Below are 18251 nucleotides of genomic sequence, written 5' to 3'. Positions count from 1 at the left end.
TGCACATGTGACTTATCTAGAAAATACAGTGGGGTAAAGGAAGATGGTTCTAAGGATGAGGGAGACGCAGGTAGGAACCTGTATGGGAAACTCGCCTATTTCCAAGTGAGAGCTGGCTCTCAGAAAGAGCACATTTGAAGTGTGGGGAGATGAGGGTATTAAAAAAGGGATGGGGAAGAAAAAAGGAAGAAGAGAGTGAGGAAAAGGAGACAGAGCAGAAGAGGAGGCAAGTGCAGGAGAAAGGGAAAGGGAGAAGGAATAGAAGAAAGATGACAGGAAGCTGAGTGAAAGTCATTTTCTCCCCACATTTTAATTATTTTATATTTCCTAAATTTTTAAGATGAAGTATGTGTTACCTTAAACATTGTTTCAAAAAATGACTCGGGCATTTGCACACCCATGTTCCTCATTATTCACAATAGCCAAGACATGGAAGCAACCTGAATGTCCATCAATGGATAAATGGATTAAGTCAATGTAGTATACACATACAATGGAATATTATTCAGGCTTCAAAAGGAAAGAAATCAGCTGGGTGCGGTGGCTCACGCCTGTAATCCCAGCACTTTGGGAGGCCGAGGTGGGTGGATCATGAGGTCAGGAGTTCAAGACCAGCCTGAGCAAGATGGTGAAACCCCGTCTGTACTAGAAATACAAAAAATAGCCAGTCATGGTGGCGGGTGCCTGTAATCCCAGCTACTCAGGAGGCTGAGGCAGATAATTGCTTGAACTCAGGAGGCGGAGGTTTCAGTGAACCGAGATCATGCCACTGCACTTCAGCCTGGGCAACAAGAGCGAAACTCCATCTTGAAAAAAAAAAAAAGGAAAGAAATCCTGTCATATGCTATAACATAGATGAACCTTGGATACAGTATGCTAAATGAAATAAGCCAGGCACCAAAAGACAAATACTGAGTGATTCCACTTACATGAGGTATCTAAAATAGTAAAACTCTTAGAAACAGAATGTAGAATGGCAGTTGCCAGGGGCTATAGGAGGGAGAAAAGAGGAGTTGTTTAATAAGTATAGAGTTTCTATTTTGCAAAATCAGAAAGTTCTAGAGATCTGTTGCTTATAGTTGACACTACTGTACTGCACACTTAAAATGGCTGAAATGGTAAATTTTTTATATGTTTATTTGTCACAATTTTTTAAAAAGATGACTTGGATGAGGTGTGTAATATACAACAATGAATGGTATTTGTTGTCCCTTTTGAGTTTCTGTGGTTGCATTTAGGGTGGGGTTAGCTCAAAGTCAATCTTGCAGCAGTAAAGGGTTGTTTTGTTGAAGGCCTATTTATTTTACGGTTCAGCTACCCAACAGATCTCAAGTCCCAATAAAATGCAATCAGAAAGTGGCTATTTTTACAGGAAGATTGTAGATTTTACATATATACATATATAAAACCTAAATCATTACCTTCTTCTACATAATCATTTGTTATAAAATGTCTTATGACAAAGATAGATTATATATCCAACTGGAGAACAGTATCAAAATTATATTTCTTTCTGGAAGGTTTGTGCAATATTTTGAATAAAATATTTTAATTTCAAAAGAATAAATGATCGTCAGTATTTTTCACCAAACATAATATTTAAACCAGCAAATATAATCTGGTTACCAAATCAAAGTCCATTTCATCATCTAAAAGGAAATCCAAACTGTCTTCTGAACCGAAACTTTCAGCCAGGCTGTAAAAGAAAAAAGAAAAAGAAAATGTCTGATTTGTGAGCCATTTTCTGTCAACAGGTTTGCATTCCTTTCTAAATTGTCCTTGGAACCCAACTGTAACATAATTATTTTCAATAGCAGGTTTAGCCTTTTAGGGAACCGCTGATTGCAGAAATCAATGGATTCCATGAATATACAAAAGAAAATTGGATTCTGTCCCAGACAAAGCTGACATACACAAACAATGAGACCACATGGGAGGGCCATACCATATGGTACCAATTATTTGAGGCGCATCTATAAAGTAAGGTAACTTTATTTTTAAAGAAACACTTGACAGCCTACATTGCCTCATCCTTTTGTCCTTTTAATGCATTCTTCTTGAGAATCTAAATGTACTCTACTGCTCAAAATGAAAGCTGTATCACAGCCTTCTGACTGTCCCCAAGTAAGGCAATGCTTCTCTCTTTAAGAGCAGATTTTACTTCTCAAAATGTCTTCCAATCAGGCTGACAAAATGTTAGGTGGGGCAATGGACAATGAGGTACCTCCTTAAAGCACAATCATGTGGCTTGGAAAGTGGCTCTGGAAAAATCCTGTAAGAAAGATCAGTGGAAACTGATTGCAATATTAAAGAAGCAGGGATAGGGAGAGAGTAAGTTGGCTGTTGATGTGATCTAGGTCATTAACACTTTCAGATAGAGGGCAGTGACAATGGCAACGATGAGTAAGTGTGTGGGGAGGGAGGAGAATTTAGAGATATATGGAAGAATGAAATCATGGGAACCAAAAATAGAAAGGGCTCTTGGGGCCATAAGAGAAGAGACAAAGATGACTCCAACATTTGTGGTCTGGAGCCTGGAAAAATGGAGGTAGCACTCACAGGAAGGAAAACGGCTTACAGATGGGATAAGAAAAAGATTAATATTTGCTTTATTCATGTTGAGTTTGAGGGGACAAAATACACACCTGGAGCTGCCTATTGAGCAGTTGGAGAGAAGGTGTGGGAAAACAGAAAGGGCCAGGGACATAGATGAATTTTAGGGAAACATACCCTGAGAAAGCATTTGACATTACAGTCCACCCTTCTCTGCTCTTGGGTTGAGTGACATCACTTTCTAATCACTCTCTTCCCACCTCTCTGATACTCTTGTGGTCTTTTGGGGTTCCTCCTCAGTCTTCTTCCCTTCTCCTTCTACCCATTCTTTTGGGAAGACCTCATCCCTCTCGTGGATTCAACCACTGCTAATACACTAATGACTCTCACATCTCTCTCTCTTTCTTGAGCTCTAGATTTCAATGTCCAACCTTCAACTGGATGTCACTACCCACATGGCTGTCCCATAGGGAACTAAAATGAACATCCAGAATCACACTCTTTCTCTTCTTCCTCAGGCAGGCCTGCTCCTCTTACTGGGTTCCCAATATTATTGGATGGCAAGACCATGCACCCAGTTGCCATGCTAGAACTCTGGGAGTTATCTGTAACCACTCTCTTTTCCTGACACTTCCCTCAATCTTTACATAAGCCATTCAAAGTCCTGTTAGTGCCACTTCCCTGATGTCTCTCACAGCCTTTCCTTCTTTGTTCCCGATGCCATTATCTAGTTTAGGCAGTCCAGTCTCTCTCACCTGAATTGTGACAATAGGCTCCTAAACTGGCCACTGTACCTCTAGTTTTGTCCTCCACCATTTCATTCTCTAAAATACTGCCACATCCATCTTTCTAAAGTGCAAATAGGATTGGGTCTCTGTCACACTCTTGTTTAAAACATTCAGTGTCTCCCCAGGGCCCTTGGGACAAAGCACAGACTGCTTAGATAGATAGCATCACCACTTCCCTGCTCATGGTGCAGTGCCCATGTACTCCTTGAGCCTCTCCCCCTTTTACCCTGAATGATAAACCTGCCATTCTGAACAGAGCCAAGCTCTGTCATCTCTGTACCAGAAAGCACTCCCTCTTCCAGGGCTTGTCCTCACTAACTCCTCCTCCTCTTATAGACTCAGCTTAGAGGCATCCTGTTCTGAAGCACATTCACTGATCCTTCCCTTGCCCTCCCATGCCCTCACCTCTCCTCTGGGTTAAGAGTTCTACCTTTGCATGCCTGTGGCACTCTGCACTTATCCTTCTAATAACATTATCACATTGTATTGCAATCAACTTATCTGTCTTCCTCCCTAAATGGTAAGCCCCTTGAGGGCAGAGATTGTCTTTTATTTATTGTTGGGGCACTCAATAAATATTTGTTGAATGAATGGATGAGACTAGGAGAGTGGTGAGCTTTCTGAGGTAGCGAATGTGGTGTCTGCATGTTACTGTGTGCATCTAGATGCAGAAAAGGCATTTGGCAGGATTCAACACTCATTTTGATAAAAATTTTCAGGAAAACTGGAACAGAGAAGAACTTTCTTAACTTGATAGAGTATGTACATCTACAAAAATCCTCCAGCTAACATACTTAATGGTGAAAAACTGAATCCTTTTAAGACTGGGAACAAGACAAAGATATCTGCTCCCTCTACTCTTATTCAACATCGAAAGTTCTACCCATTGCAATAAAGCAAGAAAAAGAGATAAATGGCATAAAAATCAGAAAGGAAGAAATAAAGCTGTCCCTATGTGCAAATGACATAATGGTCTACATAGAAAATCCAAAGGAGTCTTTAAAAACAAACCAAAACTCTTGAACTAATAAGTGAGTTCAGTACGGTCAGGGTATACAATCAATTGTATTTCTCTGTCTTTAAAAACAAAACAAAATTCTTGAACTAATAAGTGAGTTCAGTACAGTCAGGGTATACAATCAATTGTATTTCTCTGTATTAGCAATGACTGCATGGACACCAAAACACAAAGTACAATACCATTTACAATTGTTCAAAAAGAAAAGACAAAAATATTTTGCTATAAATCTAACAGAACATGTATAGGATTTGTAAGGTGAAAACTACAGAAGGTTGAAGAAATCAAAGAAGATCTAAACAAATGGAGAGGCAGACTGTGTTTATGGACTGGAAAATGTAACATAGTAAAGAAATCAATTATCCCCAAATTGATATACAGGTTTGTGTTAGTTTCCTAGGGCTGATGTAACAAACAACAGCTTAAAGCAACCGTAACTTATTCTCTCACAGTTCTGGAGGCTAGAAGTCAAAAATGAAGGTGTCAACAGGCCATGTTCTCTCTGAGGGCTCCAGGGAAGAATCTATTAATGCCTTTCTCTAAGCTGCTCCTATTGCCAGCAGTCCTTGGCTTGCAGCCACATCACTTCAATCTCTGTCTCTGTCATCACATGGCATTCTCCCTGTGTCTCTGTGTCTCTTCTATTGTAAGGACACCAGTCATACTGAATTAAGGGTCTACCCTAATGACTTCATCTTACTTTGATTACGTCTGCAAAGGTGTAATAAAAAATTTATGTTTTTTCCAGATAAGGTCATGTACATAGTACCATGGGTTAGGACTTCTACATATCTTTGTGGGGGACATAATTCAACCCATAAAAAGGCTTAACACAATTCCCATCATAATTCCAGAAAGTTTTTTTGTAGATATAGATAAGGTTATTTTAAAATTTATATAAAAAGAAAAAGGAGCTAGAATAGCCAACACAGTTTTGAAAAAGAGAAATTATATAAGAAGTCTCCCTGACCTTGAGACTAATAGCTACAGGCCATTTCCTGTTCCCTGTGTTGTGTCTTGGAATCTGGAGCAATGAAGACCTCTGTGCTCTTAGGCGGGTCCTTCCTGTTTTCTCTATTGTTTTGGAATTCTTCTGGACTCCACCCAGTCCTAAGACACAGATCTTCAGTGGATAAAGAAGACACTGTTTGGACTGCAGCAATGACTGAGTTGACTACTGATGGCTTAGGTCACTGTCTGACTTGCAATAGTTTCAACATGTTCTGATGATTGGTTGTTAGAATGAAAATAAGGCCCTTTGATAACAACACAGAAATTAAAACTGGTGACATACACCTGGGAGATAACTGTCCTGTAACAAGACTGTTGCCATTTAACTATGAGTTTTCTTATCCTGTCATTTCTTGTGGGATCAAGAAAATTATGTTCCAAAGAAATGATGTTGCTATATTATCAGAGATCAGTTACAGACCAGTGCTGCATACTACCTATAAATTTCCAGTGGTTTGCTTTGTAAAGAGGCTTAAATTTCCATCTGTGATGCATTTTGGAATGAGTGGATTTGATGTCAACACCTTGAAATATATCACTCAAAACACAGAAGAACAAGAGTCATCAGCTCCCACACAAAGTAAAACATGTAAACCTCATTTTAGCAGTGTTAATTAGGAGCAACTATCCAGGAGTCACAGCATCAATAATGCCTGTGTTATAACATCCTATCCTCCCTAAGGCACGGGAGCAAGTGGTACGTACTTGTCTGAGAACCAGTTCCATTAATATTATGGTTGTATCTGTCCAAAGATAAGTAGCAGTATGTTACCAGTTTCACTACCTTTGGAGTTTTGGATAACATATCTATACTGTGATATTTACACCTTTTAATGAGTTAATTTTAAGGGTAATTGCCATTCTAACTTTGTATGTGAAATCAAGGCCATACATAATAAATGCCTATACTAAAAACAAACAAATAAACAACAACAAAAAAAAAACTAATAGCTACAGGAGTCAAGATCATGTGGCGGGACAGCCACATAGATCAATGGAACAGAATAGAGAATCCAGAAATAGCCCCCAACAAATATGCCTAAGTGATTTTTGACAAAGGTGCAAAAGCAATTCAATGAAAGAAGCCATTTCAACAAATGGTGCAGGAGCAATTGACATACACAGGCAAAAAAGCACCATCACCACAATCTAAACCTCACACCTTATACAAAAATTAACTCAAAATGGAAAATGGATCACAAACTTAATGTAAAACTATAAAACCCTTAAGAAAAAATATGGAAAAATATCTTTGAGTCTTAGGGTAGGGAAAATGTTTTAGAATTGACACCAAAAGCATGAACTATAAAAGAAAAAATTCATAACTTGAAATTCATCAAAATTAAAACTTTCACTGTACAAAAGAGCCTATTAAGAGGATAAAAAAGACAATCTACACACTCAGAGAAATTCTTTGCAAACCACATATCCCCAAAGGACTAGTATCTAATATATACAGAATTTTCAAAATCCAACAATTTTAATAAAAGGCAATTCAGTTAGAAAGTGAGCAAAAGACATGAATAGATATTTCATCAGAGGATATAAAGATGCAAACAAGCACACGACAAGATGCGCAACATCATTAGCTACTAGGAAAATCAATTAATACCTACCAGAATAATTAAAATAAAAGACAGTGAAAACACCAAATGCTGCTGAGGATATGAAGAAACTGGACCCCACATACAATGCTAGTGGGAATGTAAAGTGATATAGCCGCTCTGAGAAACAACTTAGCAATCTCTTTAAAAACTGAACATGCGGCCGGGCGTGGTGGCTCACGCCTGTAATCCCAGCACTTTGAAGGCCAAGATGGGTGGATCACCTGAGGTCGGAAGTTCGAGACCAGCCTGACCAACATGGTGAAACCCCATCTCTACTAAAATAACAAAAATTAGCTGGGCGTGGTGGCAGGCACCTGTAATCCCAGTTACTCAGGAAGCTGAGACAAGAGAATTGCTTGAACCTGGGAGGTGGAGGTTGCAGTGAGCAGAGAATGTGCCATTACACTCCAGCCTGGGTGACAGAGCGAGACTCCATCTCAGAAAGGAAACAAACAAACAAACAAAAAAACACTGAACACACATCTACCATCCAATCAGGCATTACATTATAATTATTCCAGAGACGTGAAAATTATGTTCACACAAAAGGTTGAACAAAGATATTTATAGCAACTTTATTCATTATATCCCCAAACTAAAAATAATCCAGATGGTCTCCAATGAGCAAATAGTTAAACTGTAGCATGTCCATACCATTTTATACTACTCATCAATAAAAAGGAACCAACTATTGATAGACAAAACAACTTAAGTGAATCTCCAGAGAATTATGCTTAGTAAAATAACCCAATCCCAAAGGATTACATACTGTAGGATTCCATTTATAGAACATTCTTGGAATAACACAATCATAGAAATGGAGAAGACATTGGTGGTTGCCAGGGTTTAAGGGGAGGTGGGAGAGGGAAGTGGGTGTGACTGTAAAAGGGCAACATGAAGAACCCTGCGCTAATGTTCTGTATTTGATGGCATCCATGTCAATATCCTGGTTACGGTATTGTGCTACAGTTTTGCAAGATGATACCATTGGAGGAAACTGGGTAAAGGGTATATGGAGTCTCTCTCTACTATTTCTTACAATTGCACATGAATGTAAAACGATCTCAAAATGAACATTTAATTACAAAAAAGTAGTGATTGCCAAATGCCACAGAAGTGGATGTCTAGAATTCAGAGGGTGCCTAGAATTCACAGCAAAATGTTTATGTTTCTCTCAATGATTGTCATGATACTGTGATGCTGGCCCAGATCCCTTCCTCTGGGCTGGTGTACCCATCCCAGGCATCAACATATTTTCTTAAAGAAGCTCTCTTGGGGTAGTAAGGGTTGAGAACGAGTGACTTCTGAAATAATGAGTACAAATGAGTGAACAATTAAGTGAGGGGGAAAACAACAAAAAAAAAATACTTTATGATCCTAATTGCAGGAATTTTGAATCACATGGTGAAATTGCAAACACAAAGGCTAGCAGAATAGCTTAATAAAAAATAGGGCAGTGGGTTCTGAGAAGCAAAGACCTAAGATGCCGGGGGGGGATGCAGATAGTTTCTGCAAATAATAGTTGTAGATATTTAACAAAGAATGGAGAGAGGCCTGTGAGATCTCAGGAGTGCACAGAAATGGCACCATTACTTCCAGGATCTCTTACAACAGTTATGGATGCATGACATATATGTTGGGAAAAGGCTAAAAGTTATTTGCCTAAAACCATTCCCAGTTTCCAAGGGAGTTAGTCAAGTATATACTGTACTTTGATTTCCTTTTCTCTGGAGTGCGAGTCAGGCTTCTGATTGGCTTTCCTGTTTAAAATGTCCAGGTGAGTCCATGCCGTTGGTGATGGTGGAGTGAAGAGAAATAACATGGAATTAGAAATGAGCCCGTGCACTTGGTGCAAGGTATTCATTTTTCTGCACAGACATGCCCATTACTTCTTTTTTTTAAAAAAAAATTATTTTATTATTGGAATGATAATTGCATAGAAAATGGAGGTCTTTTATTCTATTGAAACTGAGTTGCACACCTAAGAGTAAAATGAAAGGCACAGACTCTTCTAAATGCCTCAGGCAGAGATCACATTTTTGGCTTTTCCCTCCAGAGCCCTCACTGTCTATAACTATATATCACTCACCCCATTGTAGTGTGTAGTTCTGGGATGCAAAACTATGTACTATTTGTTTTTGTATACGTGGGGTCTTGAAGAGCACCTGAAACATTTATGTCTTCAATAAATACATGGTGAGTAAAGGAAAGAAGGGAAAAAAAATGGATGAAGAACCAACCAGATGGGTCCCATCACCATCTTATTATTATTATGGTCTCAGCTTTTTTTTTTTTTTTTTTTTTGAGATGGAGTTTCGCTCTTGTCACCCGGGCTGGAGTGCAATGGCATTATCTCGGCTCATTGCAACCTCCGTCTCCCAGGTTCAAGCAATTCTCCTGCCTCAGCCTCCTAAGTAGCTGGGATTACAGGTGCCTGCCACCACGCCCAGCTAATTTTTGTATTTTTAGTAGAGACGGGGTTTCACCATGGTGGCAAGGCTGATCTCAAACTCCTGACCTCGGGAGATCCACCCACCTCAGCCTCCCAAAGTGCTGGGATTACAGGCGTGAGCCCCTGCGCGTGGCCTGTCTCAGCTTTTAAGCTGGTACCCTAACATGTACTACTAAAAAGTATTGTTAAGAGGTGTTATTTAAACTGAGAAACTTCTATATTCAAAATTTCAAAGAGAAGGGAACATGGACACCACCTCCCACTCCCTTTACCCCACCCCTGCCCCCACACCCTACTCAGGATCCTCCAACAGGCAAAGTAGTACGTCTTAAAGTGAGCCAAAGTGGCCTCGCAACCCAAAAGAATTTACTTTTCAATCAGCTGGCCAGATGCACAAGGCTTCAGGCTTACACCAGGGTCATTTCTGGGCAGGCGACTTGTATTCCTGACCTTTATCCCACTACTAAATACATCCCAAGGTTGATAGCAGGATACAAGAGAAAAGGAGTCCCCAGGAGTCAGCCTGTATTGGGGGCTACAAACTCAGATGGATACAGGGCAGTGCAGGTAAAGGAGTGGAGTGGACCCAGTAAGGACAAAGCAACTGGAGAGATCAGACCCCTCCCACGGCAAAGTTCCCAACTTGATCCCAGACTTCAGATCTTGTGGTTTTCAAGAGAAGATAGAAATACAGATTTTTTTCATGACATATGCTTATTTTACTTTATTTATTTATTTATTTATTTATTTATTTATTTATTTAAGACAGGGTCTCACTCTGTTACCCGGGCTGGAGTGCAGTGGCACAGCACCATCACTGCTTGCCGCGGCCTCAATTTGCTGGGCTCAAGCGATCCTCCCACCTCAACCTCCTCAGCAGCTGGGACTATAGGCGTATACCACCACGCCCAGCTAATTTTTGTATTTTTGGCAGATACGGGGTTTCACCATGCTGCCCAGGCTGGTCTTGAACTCCTGGGCTCAAGTGATCCACCTGCCTCAGCCTCCCAAAGTGCTGGGATTAAAGGTGTGAGCCACCATGCCTAGCCTACGTGTGCTGATTTGTAAACATGGGCCACCAAGCCAAACAACACCAAAACACTGGGGCCAGATAGCACAGCCCAGTGGGCCAATCTCTGGTCTGAATTTGTGATGCAGAGTGGGAGGAGGAGGGTCATTCCACCTGGGAGGGATGGTGATAGTGAAGGACTTCTTGGCGTTGATGGTGGGTAGGTTAGAGCTACCTCTGCTCTAAATTAATCCTTTTCCCAAGGGTTAATTCTCTCAATCACTGGCCAAAGGCAGTCACCTCATTGCAAATGGCCTGGTTTTCTGGGCCCTGGGAGTGGGCCTGCCAACAGCAGAAGGCAGGCCCGCACCAGAGAAACAAGGGGCCTCAGCTTGGAAGGACTTCAGGACATGTGCTGGTCAGCCAGGGGATGTCTCAGGGGCCCTCTTCCTCTGATTCTCTGCCTATTTTATCCACTCGTGCACCTCTTGGCATTTTGTGATAACATGAGAGAGAGAAGCAGAGCCCCCAGCTGCTAGGATTGAGGGTGGGGTGGGAGAGAAGCAGAGCCCCCAGCTGCTAGGATTGAGGGTGGGGTGGGCACAGCCCTCCGTTTTCCAGGTTGGCTTGTAGTTCTCTATCTCCACTTTGAGATGGACACATTCTCAGGTTTTACTTTCATGAGTCCCAAATCTACCTTTACCTTGGCTGTCTCTTCCCTGAGAAGCATCTTCTGAAAGGACGGCTGTCCTCCCGGACTCCTCAAGGATGCCTTCCTTTTTACTTGAATGTAATGATAATTCTAGAAATGGAAAATGAAGAGGAGAGAGAAAGAGAAAGATGGGGGAAGAAAAACACTGCTGAGAAAGAGAGCTTTGTCTCAGGGTGAAGATAGAGTTATTGTCAAAACTTCCAGGGACAGAAATATAAGTTGGAGGCATCATCAACCAGCAAACGTAATATGCAGATGGTAATATGCAAACGCAATATGCAGATAGTAAGGGCTGGTCCCTGGGATAGGAGAATGTGTGAGAACTGACTGGTAGGGCGCTAGGACATCTCCATTTTCAACATCCACCTGTCGTAACTCCTTAAATCCCAAATGTTAGCTTTCAAGCCTCTGGACTGACAGACTTAACTAGTTTCTGAACATTCTCTATTTGGATCATGAACCCAGAAGAAATTTTTTTTATTTTTTAATTTTTTTGGGGGGGGACAGGGTCTTGTTCTGTTACCCAGGCTGGAGTTCAGTGGCACCATCACAGCTCACTGCAGCCTTGACCTCCTGGGCTCAATCCATCCTCCCACCTCAGCCTCCTGAGTAGCTGGGACTACAGGTGTTCACCAGTATGCCTGGCTAAGTTTTGTATTTTTTTTGAGAGATGGGGTTTCACCATGTTGCCCAGGCTGGTCTCCAACTCCTGGGCTCAAGCACCCTGCCTGCCTTGGCCTCCCAAATTGTTGGGATTACAGGATGGAACCACCGCACCTGGCACCAGAAGGACTGAATCTTAAGTTGCTGAATGCAAATACTTCTTGGTTTTTTTTCCCACTTGTTTTCCCTCTTGTGCAACACCCTTTAGCTTTAACAAGATTTTTTCATGTGCTCAACACTTTACACATATGACCTAATTTAATCACACTTGGCACAGTGAGAGACCTAAGGAACTCAGCAGGGAAACCATTGATGGTGTGTTGGTAAAGGTTTAACAACCAACTCTCTAGAAAGCAAATTCCCCCTGATTTGTAGTTTGCCAATTTCTGTGTTGTAAATGCTCCAATCCTGGAGTAGTGGCGTCAGTTCTCAGCTGGGCCGCCCCTGGTTCCCATCCCTGCACTGCATCCTGGAAACTCCCTCCAGGTAGTAAGCTGAGGCAATCCTAGGGCTCACCTCCCTGGTTTCCCCTCTCCAAGGGATCACTCTGCTTTTTTTTTTTTTTTTTTTTTTTTTTTGAGACGGAGTCTCACTCTGCTTTACTGTTTGATGTCCAATGTCTGAAAATTCTTGTTTCATATATTTATCCAGTTTTTCAGGCAAAAGGTTAAGTCTGGTCCTGGTTACCCCAGTGTTAGATGAAAGTGCAAATCATCCCCTTTGATTTGTGACCTCGCTTTCACTTACTACATTTTTTTTTTTTTTTTTTTTGAGATAGGGTCTTGTTCTGCTGCCCAGGCTGGAGCACAGTGGCATGATCATGGCTCACTGCAACTTCCTCCTCCTGGGCTCAAGCAATCCTCCCACCTCAGCCTCCCTAGTGGTAGCACTACAGTTGCATGCCACCATGCTCAGCTAATCTTTAAATTTTTTGTAGAGACAAGGTCTCACTATGTTGCCCAAGCTGGTCTCAACTCCTGGCTCAAGCAATCCTCCCTCCTTAGCCTCCCAAAGTGCTGGGATTACAGATGTGAGCCACTGCACCTGGCTTAAATTTTTTTTTTTTTTTTTTTGAGACAGGGTCTCGCTCTGTCACCCAGGCTGGAGTGCAGTGGTGTGATCTCGGCTCACTGCAACCTCCGCCTCCCAGGTTCAAGCGATTCTCCTGCCTCAGCCTTCTGAGTAGTTGCGATTACAGGCATGCGCCACCATGCCTGGCTAATTTTTGTATTTTTTAGTAGAGACAGGCTTTCACCATGTTGGTCAGGCTGGTCTCGAACTCCTGACCTTGTGATCCACCCGCCTTGGCCTCCCAAAATGCTGGGATTATAGGCATGAGCCACCTCGCCCAGCCTTAAATTCTTATATATATGTAATGGGACCCATATCTCGTCCGTTGAGCTGACCTAATGCCAGTACATGACTGTTTCAATTACTGAGACTCCATGATAATATATTATATAAAATTTTAAAGCATTTGTAATCCTCCTCCCATTACCTTCCGAATTCAAAAGTATTTGTTTGTCTTTCTAGATGAACCTTTGGATCATTGTGCAAAGTTCTCCCCAACCAAGACCCAATTCCCTGATACATTTTGGTAACATTTTAATTATAATTCCATAAAACTTATACATTAGTTTTAGAAAATTTGGCAACTTTAAAATATCAATATTTCTATCTGAAAACATGACATAGCTTTCTATTTCTCAAAACTCCAGGTCACACACATTAAAGTTATTGTTGTTTTCTTAGATTTAATTTCCTGGTATATTTTCTTTCTTTTCTTCCTTTTGTCCTTCCTTTTCCCTTCCTTTGCCCTTCCCTTCCTTCCCTTCCATTCCATTCTCTTCCTTCTTTTTTGAGACAGGTTTTCTTAGATTTAACTTCCCTTCCTTCCCTCCCTCCCTCCCTCCCTCTCTTCCTTCCTTTTTTCTCTCTCTCTCTCTCTTTCTCTCTCTCTCTCTTTCTTTCTTTCTCTCTTTTTTGAGACAGGGTCTCACTCCCATCAGCCAGACTGGAGTGCAGTGGCATGCTCATGACTCACTACAACCCCAACTTCCTGGGTTCAGGTGATCCTCCCACCTCAGCCTCCTGAGTAGCTGGGAGGTGTGCATCACCATGCCCAGCTAATATTTTGTTTTTTGTAGAGAAGGGGATTTGCCATGTTGTCCAGGCTGGTCCCAAACTCCTGGGCTCAACTGATCTGACTGCCTTGGCCTCCCAAAATGCTGGGATTACAGACATGAGCCACCATGTCCCACCTTCCTGTGTATTTTCTAATTAATAAAGTTAGTTTACTTAGGTTAATATGCTAGGTTAATAAAACATAAATATGTTAACATATAAGTAAATAACATATATATATAGCACACATAAAAATATGTTAATATATAAATAAAACATAACATGTTAGGTTAATAAAACATAAAACTTAGGTTAATATGCCGAGGCGGGCAGATCACAAGGTCAAGAGACCAGGACCATCCTGGCCAACATGGTGAAACCCCGTCTCTACTAAAAATACAAAACTTAGCTGGGCATGGTGGCGTGCGGCTGTAGTCCCAGCTACTCAGGATGCTGAGGCAGGAGAATATCTTGAACCCGGGAGACGGAGATTGCAGTGAGCTAAGATAGTGCCAGTGGACTCCAGCTCTGGGTGACAGACCGAGACTCCATCTCAAAAACAACAACAAAACCAAACCAAACAAAAAACAAAAAATAAAAATAAAAATAAATGACTGTGTCCGTTTACTGAATCTTTTAATAAAATCAAATAGTCTCTCAGGTTTTTAGAGGGGATTTCTAAGTATGCTACCATATCAGTTGCAAATAATATATTTTCTCTTTCCCCATGCATATATTTTTATTGCTTTATGCTACACTCCAAATCTCATGTTGGAATTTGGTCCCCAGTGTCAGAGGTGGGGCTTAGTGAAAGATGCTTAGGTCATGGGGGTAGACCTCTTGTGAATGGCTTGTTGCAGTCCTCATAGGAATGAGTGAGTTCTCACTCTCTTAGTTTCCACAAGAGCTCCTTGTTGAAAAGAGCCTGGCACCTGCTTCCCCTCCCCGTTGCTTCTCCTTGCACCATGTGGTCTCTGTACACATGTTTCCCTTCTGCCATGAGTGGAAGCAGCCTGAAGCCCCAGCCAGAAATAAATGCTGGCACCACACTTCTTGTATAGCCAGCAGAACTGTGAGCCAAATAAACCTCTTTTCTTTATAAATTGCCCAGCCTTAAGTGTTCCTCTACAGCAACACAAATAGACAAAGACACTTTATATCTGAAATTAGCTCAAGTTTCCAAATTAATGATATACAATAACAGAGAGAGTGAAAATCTTTGTTTAGGTTCTGCTTTTAAAAAAATCTATTTAGATAAAAAACATTGAAGCAGATGATTTTAGAGTTAGGGATATTTAGCTCATGAAAGTTGAGTATGAGTAACTTACTTGCTAATATTTTTGGAAGGATGATATTTGCTTTACTTTTTGATGCCTGTGCTCTTTTTAGTGCTTGCTGGATTTGCCAATGTTTTGGAGACATTTGCAGCAGAAAAAAACCATATTTCATATACTCCCTGAGGAGGAATTCTGTTTTTGCTATTTCACTACTCAAAAGAAACAAAGATATGATTAGGTATATCTGTGTGAAAGCAAGTTCATTAGAAAAAAAATTTTTACAAAATTATTTCTCTTGATTATGTACTGAATTAATAATTTAATTATCAAAAAAGATAAATATGGCCATAAAAATATGGGCTTCAGTGAATATGAAAGGAGATGAAAGAAAACTCTAGGAATACTGTTTAAATAAAACATGTCCAAGGATATGCGCACATAGAATAGACATGATAATTTTACTCGACTTGTTTGTTATTCTGTGGGAAACACTGTATTAAGTTTTAGATTTAGGGAGAAATTAGAAGGTAGCAAAAGGGCCGGGCGCAGTGGCTCACGCCTGTAATCCCAGCACTTTGGGAGGCCAAGGCAGGCAGATCACCTGAGGTCAGGAGTTCGAGACCAGCCTGGCCAACATGGAGAAAACCCATCTCTACTAAAAATACAAAAAATTAGCCCGGTATGGTGGTGGGCGCCTGTAATCCCAGCTACTTGGGAGGCTGAGGCAGAAGAATCGCTTGAACCCAGATGGCAGAGGTTGCAGTGAGCCGAGATCGTGCCATTGCACTCTAGCCTGGGCAACAAGAGCAAAACTCTGTCTTAAAAAAAAAAAAAAAAAAGCGGGGGTGGTGGCTCACCCCTGTAATCCCAGGACTTTAGGAGGCCAAAGAGGGTGGATCGTGAGGTCAAGGGTTCAAGACCAGCCTGGCCAACATGGTGAAACCCTGTATCTACTAAGAATACAAAAATTAGCCAGGCATGGTGGCGCGTCTCTGTAATCCCAGCTACCCAAGAGGCTGCGGCAGGAGAATCACTTGAACCTGGGAGGCAGAGGTTGCAGTGAGCTGAGATCACGCCACTGCACTACAGCATGGGCGACAGAACAAGACTGTCTCAAAAAAAAAAAAAAAAGGTAGCAAAAGATGGTACATTTGTAAGGAAAAGAAAGAAACTAACACTTAATGAGGACCTATTACTATAGGCAGGGCACACTACAGACATAAGCTTATCCTCAGGACAGCACTTTAAAATAGGTACTATTATTCTTATCTTGGAAAGGAGATGTAAATGGTAGAGCCAGTTCTGAAACCTAGGTCCATCTGACTCAGATGCCCAAGCTCTTGCCAGTATTGAGTGACTTGGACCAAAAGCTTTTGCCCAGCTTCACATTGTATTACAGTAATCACGTTACAAAGTGGACAAAGAGGGATGTTAAAATAACAAAAGAAGGCCCACTTGAAAGGGAGCTTCCAAACCTTTATCTTTCAGAGCCTTCGTTATTCAGACCCTCGCCAATACTCTTATCAATATTACTTTGTATCAATGTTTTTAGCTGTAATACTTCTATCTGTCAGAGCCTTCCTTCAGCCCTGGTGCAAGAGTGATATTCAAGGGTCAGTAAATGGCTGCCTCACGTGTCACCAGTTGGAAGATTGATGGGAGACCTTCATTCTACCGCTGCCTCCGTTTTAGATTGAAATCCTCCCAGATATGCTACAAAGAACACGAGGTGACAATTGACTGGAAAGATACAGTTTCCAAGCAAAAGCTTCAGAAGATGCTCCCTTCCCTTTCCAGCCCTACCTGTAGAGGAGGCCTCCTGAGGCCATCGCGAGCCATAAAGAGAGAAGAGCACCTGCTGCCCTTGCTCCACTATAAGCTTGTTTTTCATGATCTCCTGCACCTTTCTAGGATGATGTGAAACATAAACGATCAAAAGTTCTCTTCGGCAAGACTGTTTGGAGGGCTTAACTCGGTGGCTATTGTGCATAAATGCAGTACTTTGCACAAAAATAGAGGCTGCTACTCTAGCTCTAGCAATATTCTATAAATGGATAGAATCTTCTAATTGCATCAGGGGGTGAAAGAGAGTAGGAAATTCTCCATCTTGGAGCAGCTTCAGCTTTAGGCTCCTAAAATAGAAGAGCCTGCTGTAGCCAAAATGTGAAACGCACATTCTGTTAGTGCAGTTGGTTTCAGAGAAACCAACTCTGCTTTATTTCAGACTAGCTTGTCTGAAGGATGTAAGAAGCCAAGGACCGAGTTCTAGAGGGGAGGTAAGCATCAAGTTCTCAAAAAGGAAAAGTAAGTTTTAGCTTTGACCTGATACCAACATTACAGTGTCTTCTAAATCATGAAATTACTGTCCAAAAATGATGACAGAAGGAAGCTTCTTTAGCTACTTAAAATTAGTTAGGCCGGGCGCGGTGGCTCATGCCTGTAATCCCAGCACTTTGGGAGGCTGAGGTGGGTGGATCATCTGAGGTCAGGAATTCGAAACTAGCCTGGCAAACATGGTGAAACCCCATTTCTACCAAAAATACAAATAACGAGCCAAGCATGGTGGTGGGCACCTGTAATCCCAGCTACTCGAGAGGCAGAGGCAGGAGAATCGCTTGAACCTAGGAAGTGGAGGTTTCAGCGAGCCGAGATCATGCCATTGCACTCCAGCTTGAGCAACAAAAGTAAAACTCCCTCTCAAAAAAAAATTAGTTCAAGTGAGTTTCCTTGACCATAGAAGGAAACATCCAAGTTTGAAAAAGAGTGGCAGATGGTACAATTTTATCCCAACTCCTGCTCCAATACTTTTTTCTCTTTATAGATCTTAGTTTTTTATTTTTATTTTTTTTACTAGAGATGGGGTCCCACTGTGTTGCTAAGACTTCACTTGAACTCCTGGGCTCAAGCGATCCTCTCGCCTCAGCTTCCAAAGGAGCTGAGAGGCAAGCAGTGTGCCCAGCAGATCTTAGTTTTTAATAGCAATACTAGTTTCCACTATGTAAGCGTAAATATAAAAAATACTGCCCATGATGATTGT

The 18251-nt window shown here is 41.4% G+C and overlaps 1 protein-coding gene across 1 annotated transcript in view; it reads right to left on the bottom strand.

The window, feature by feature from the left end:
- CCDC38 (coiled-coil domain containing 38) overlaps positions 1–18251 on the bottom strand; it is a 71567-nt gene that overhangs the window by 12788 nt on the left and 40528 nt on the right. The window contains exons 8-11 of the mRNA XM_003259685.3: positions 15266–15423; positions 11142–11240; positions 8689–8737; positions 1627–1696 (exon numbers count right to left, since the gene is read on the bottom strand). Of these exons, the coding sequence (XP_003259733.2) occupies positions 1627–1696; positions 8689–8737; positions 11142–11240; positions 15266–15423 (376 nt within the window). The remainder of the gene's footprint in view (positions 1–1626; positions 1697–8688; positions 8738–11141; positions 11241–15265; positions 15424–18251) is intronic.

This window comes from Nomascus leucogenys, chromosome 10 (genome assembly GCF_006542625.1).
Source record: "Nomascus leucogenys isolate Asia chromosome 10, Asia_NLE_v1, whole genome shotgun sequence".
Taxonomy (NCBI): Eukaryota; Metazoa; Chordata; class Mammalia; order Primates; family Hylobatidae; genus Nomascus; species Nomascus leucogenys.
This window is presented reverse-complemented; position numbering and strand designations above follow the sequence as displayed.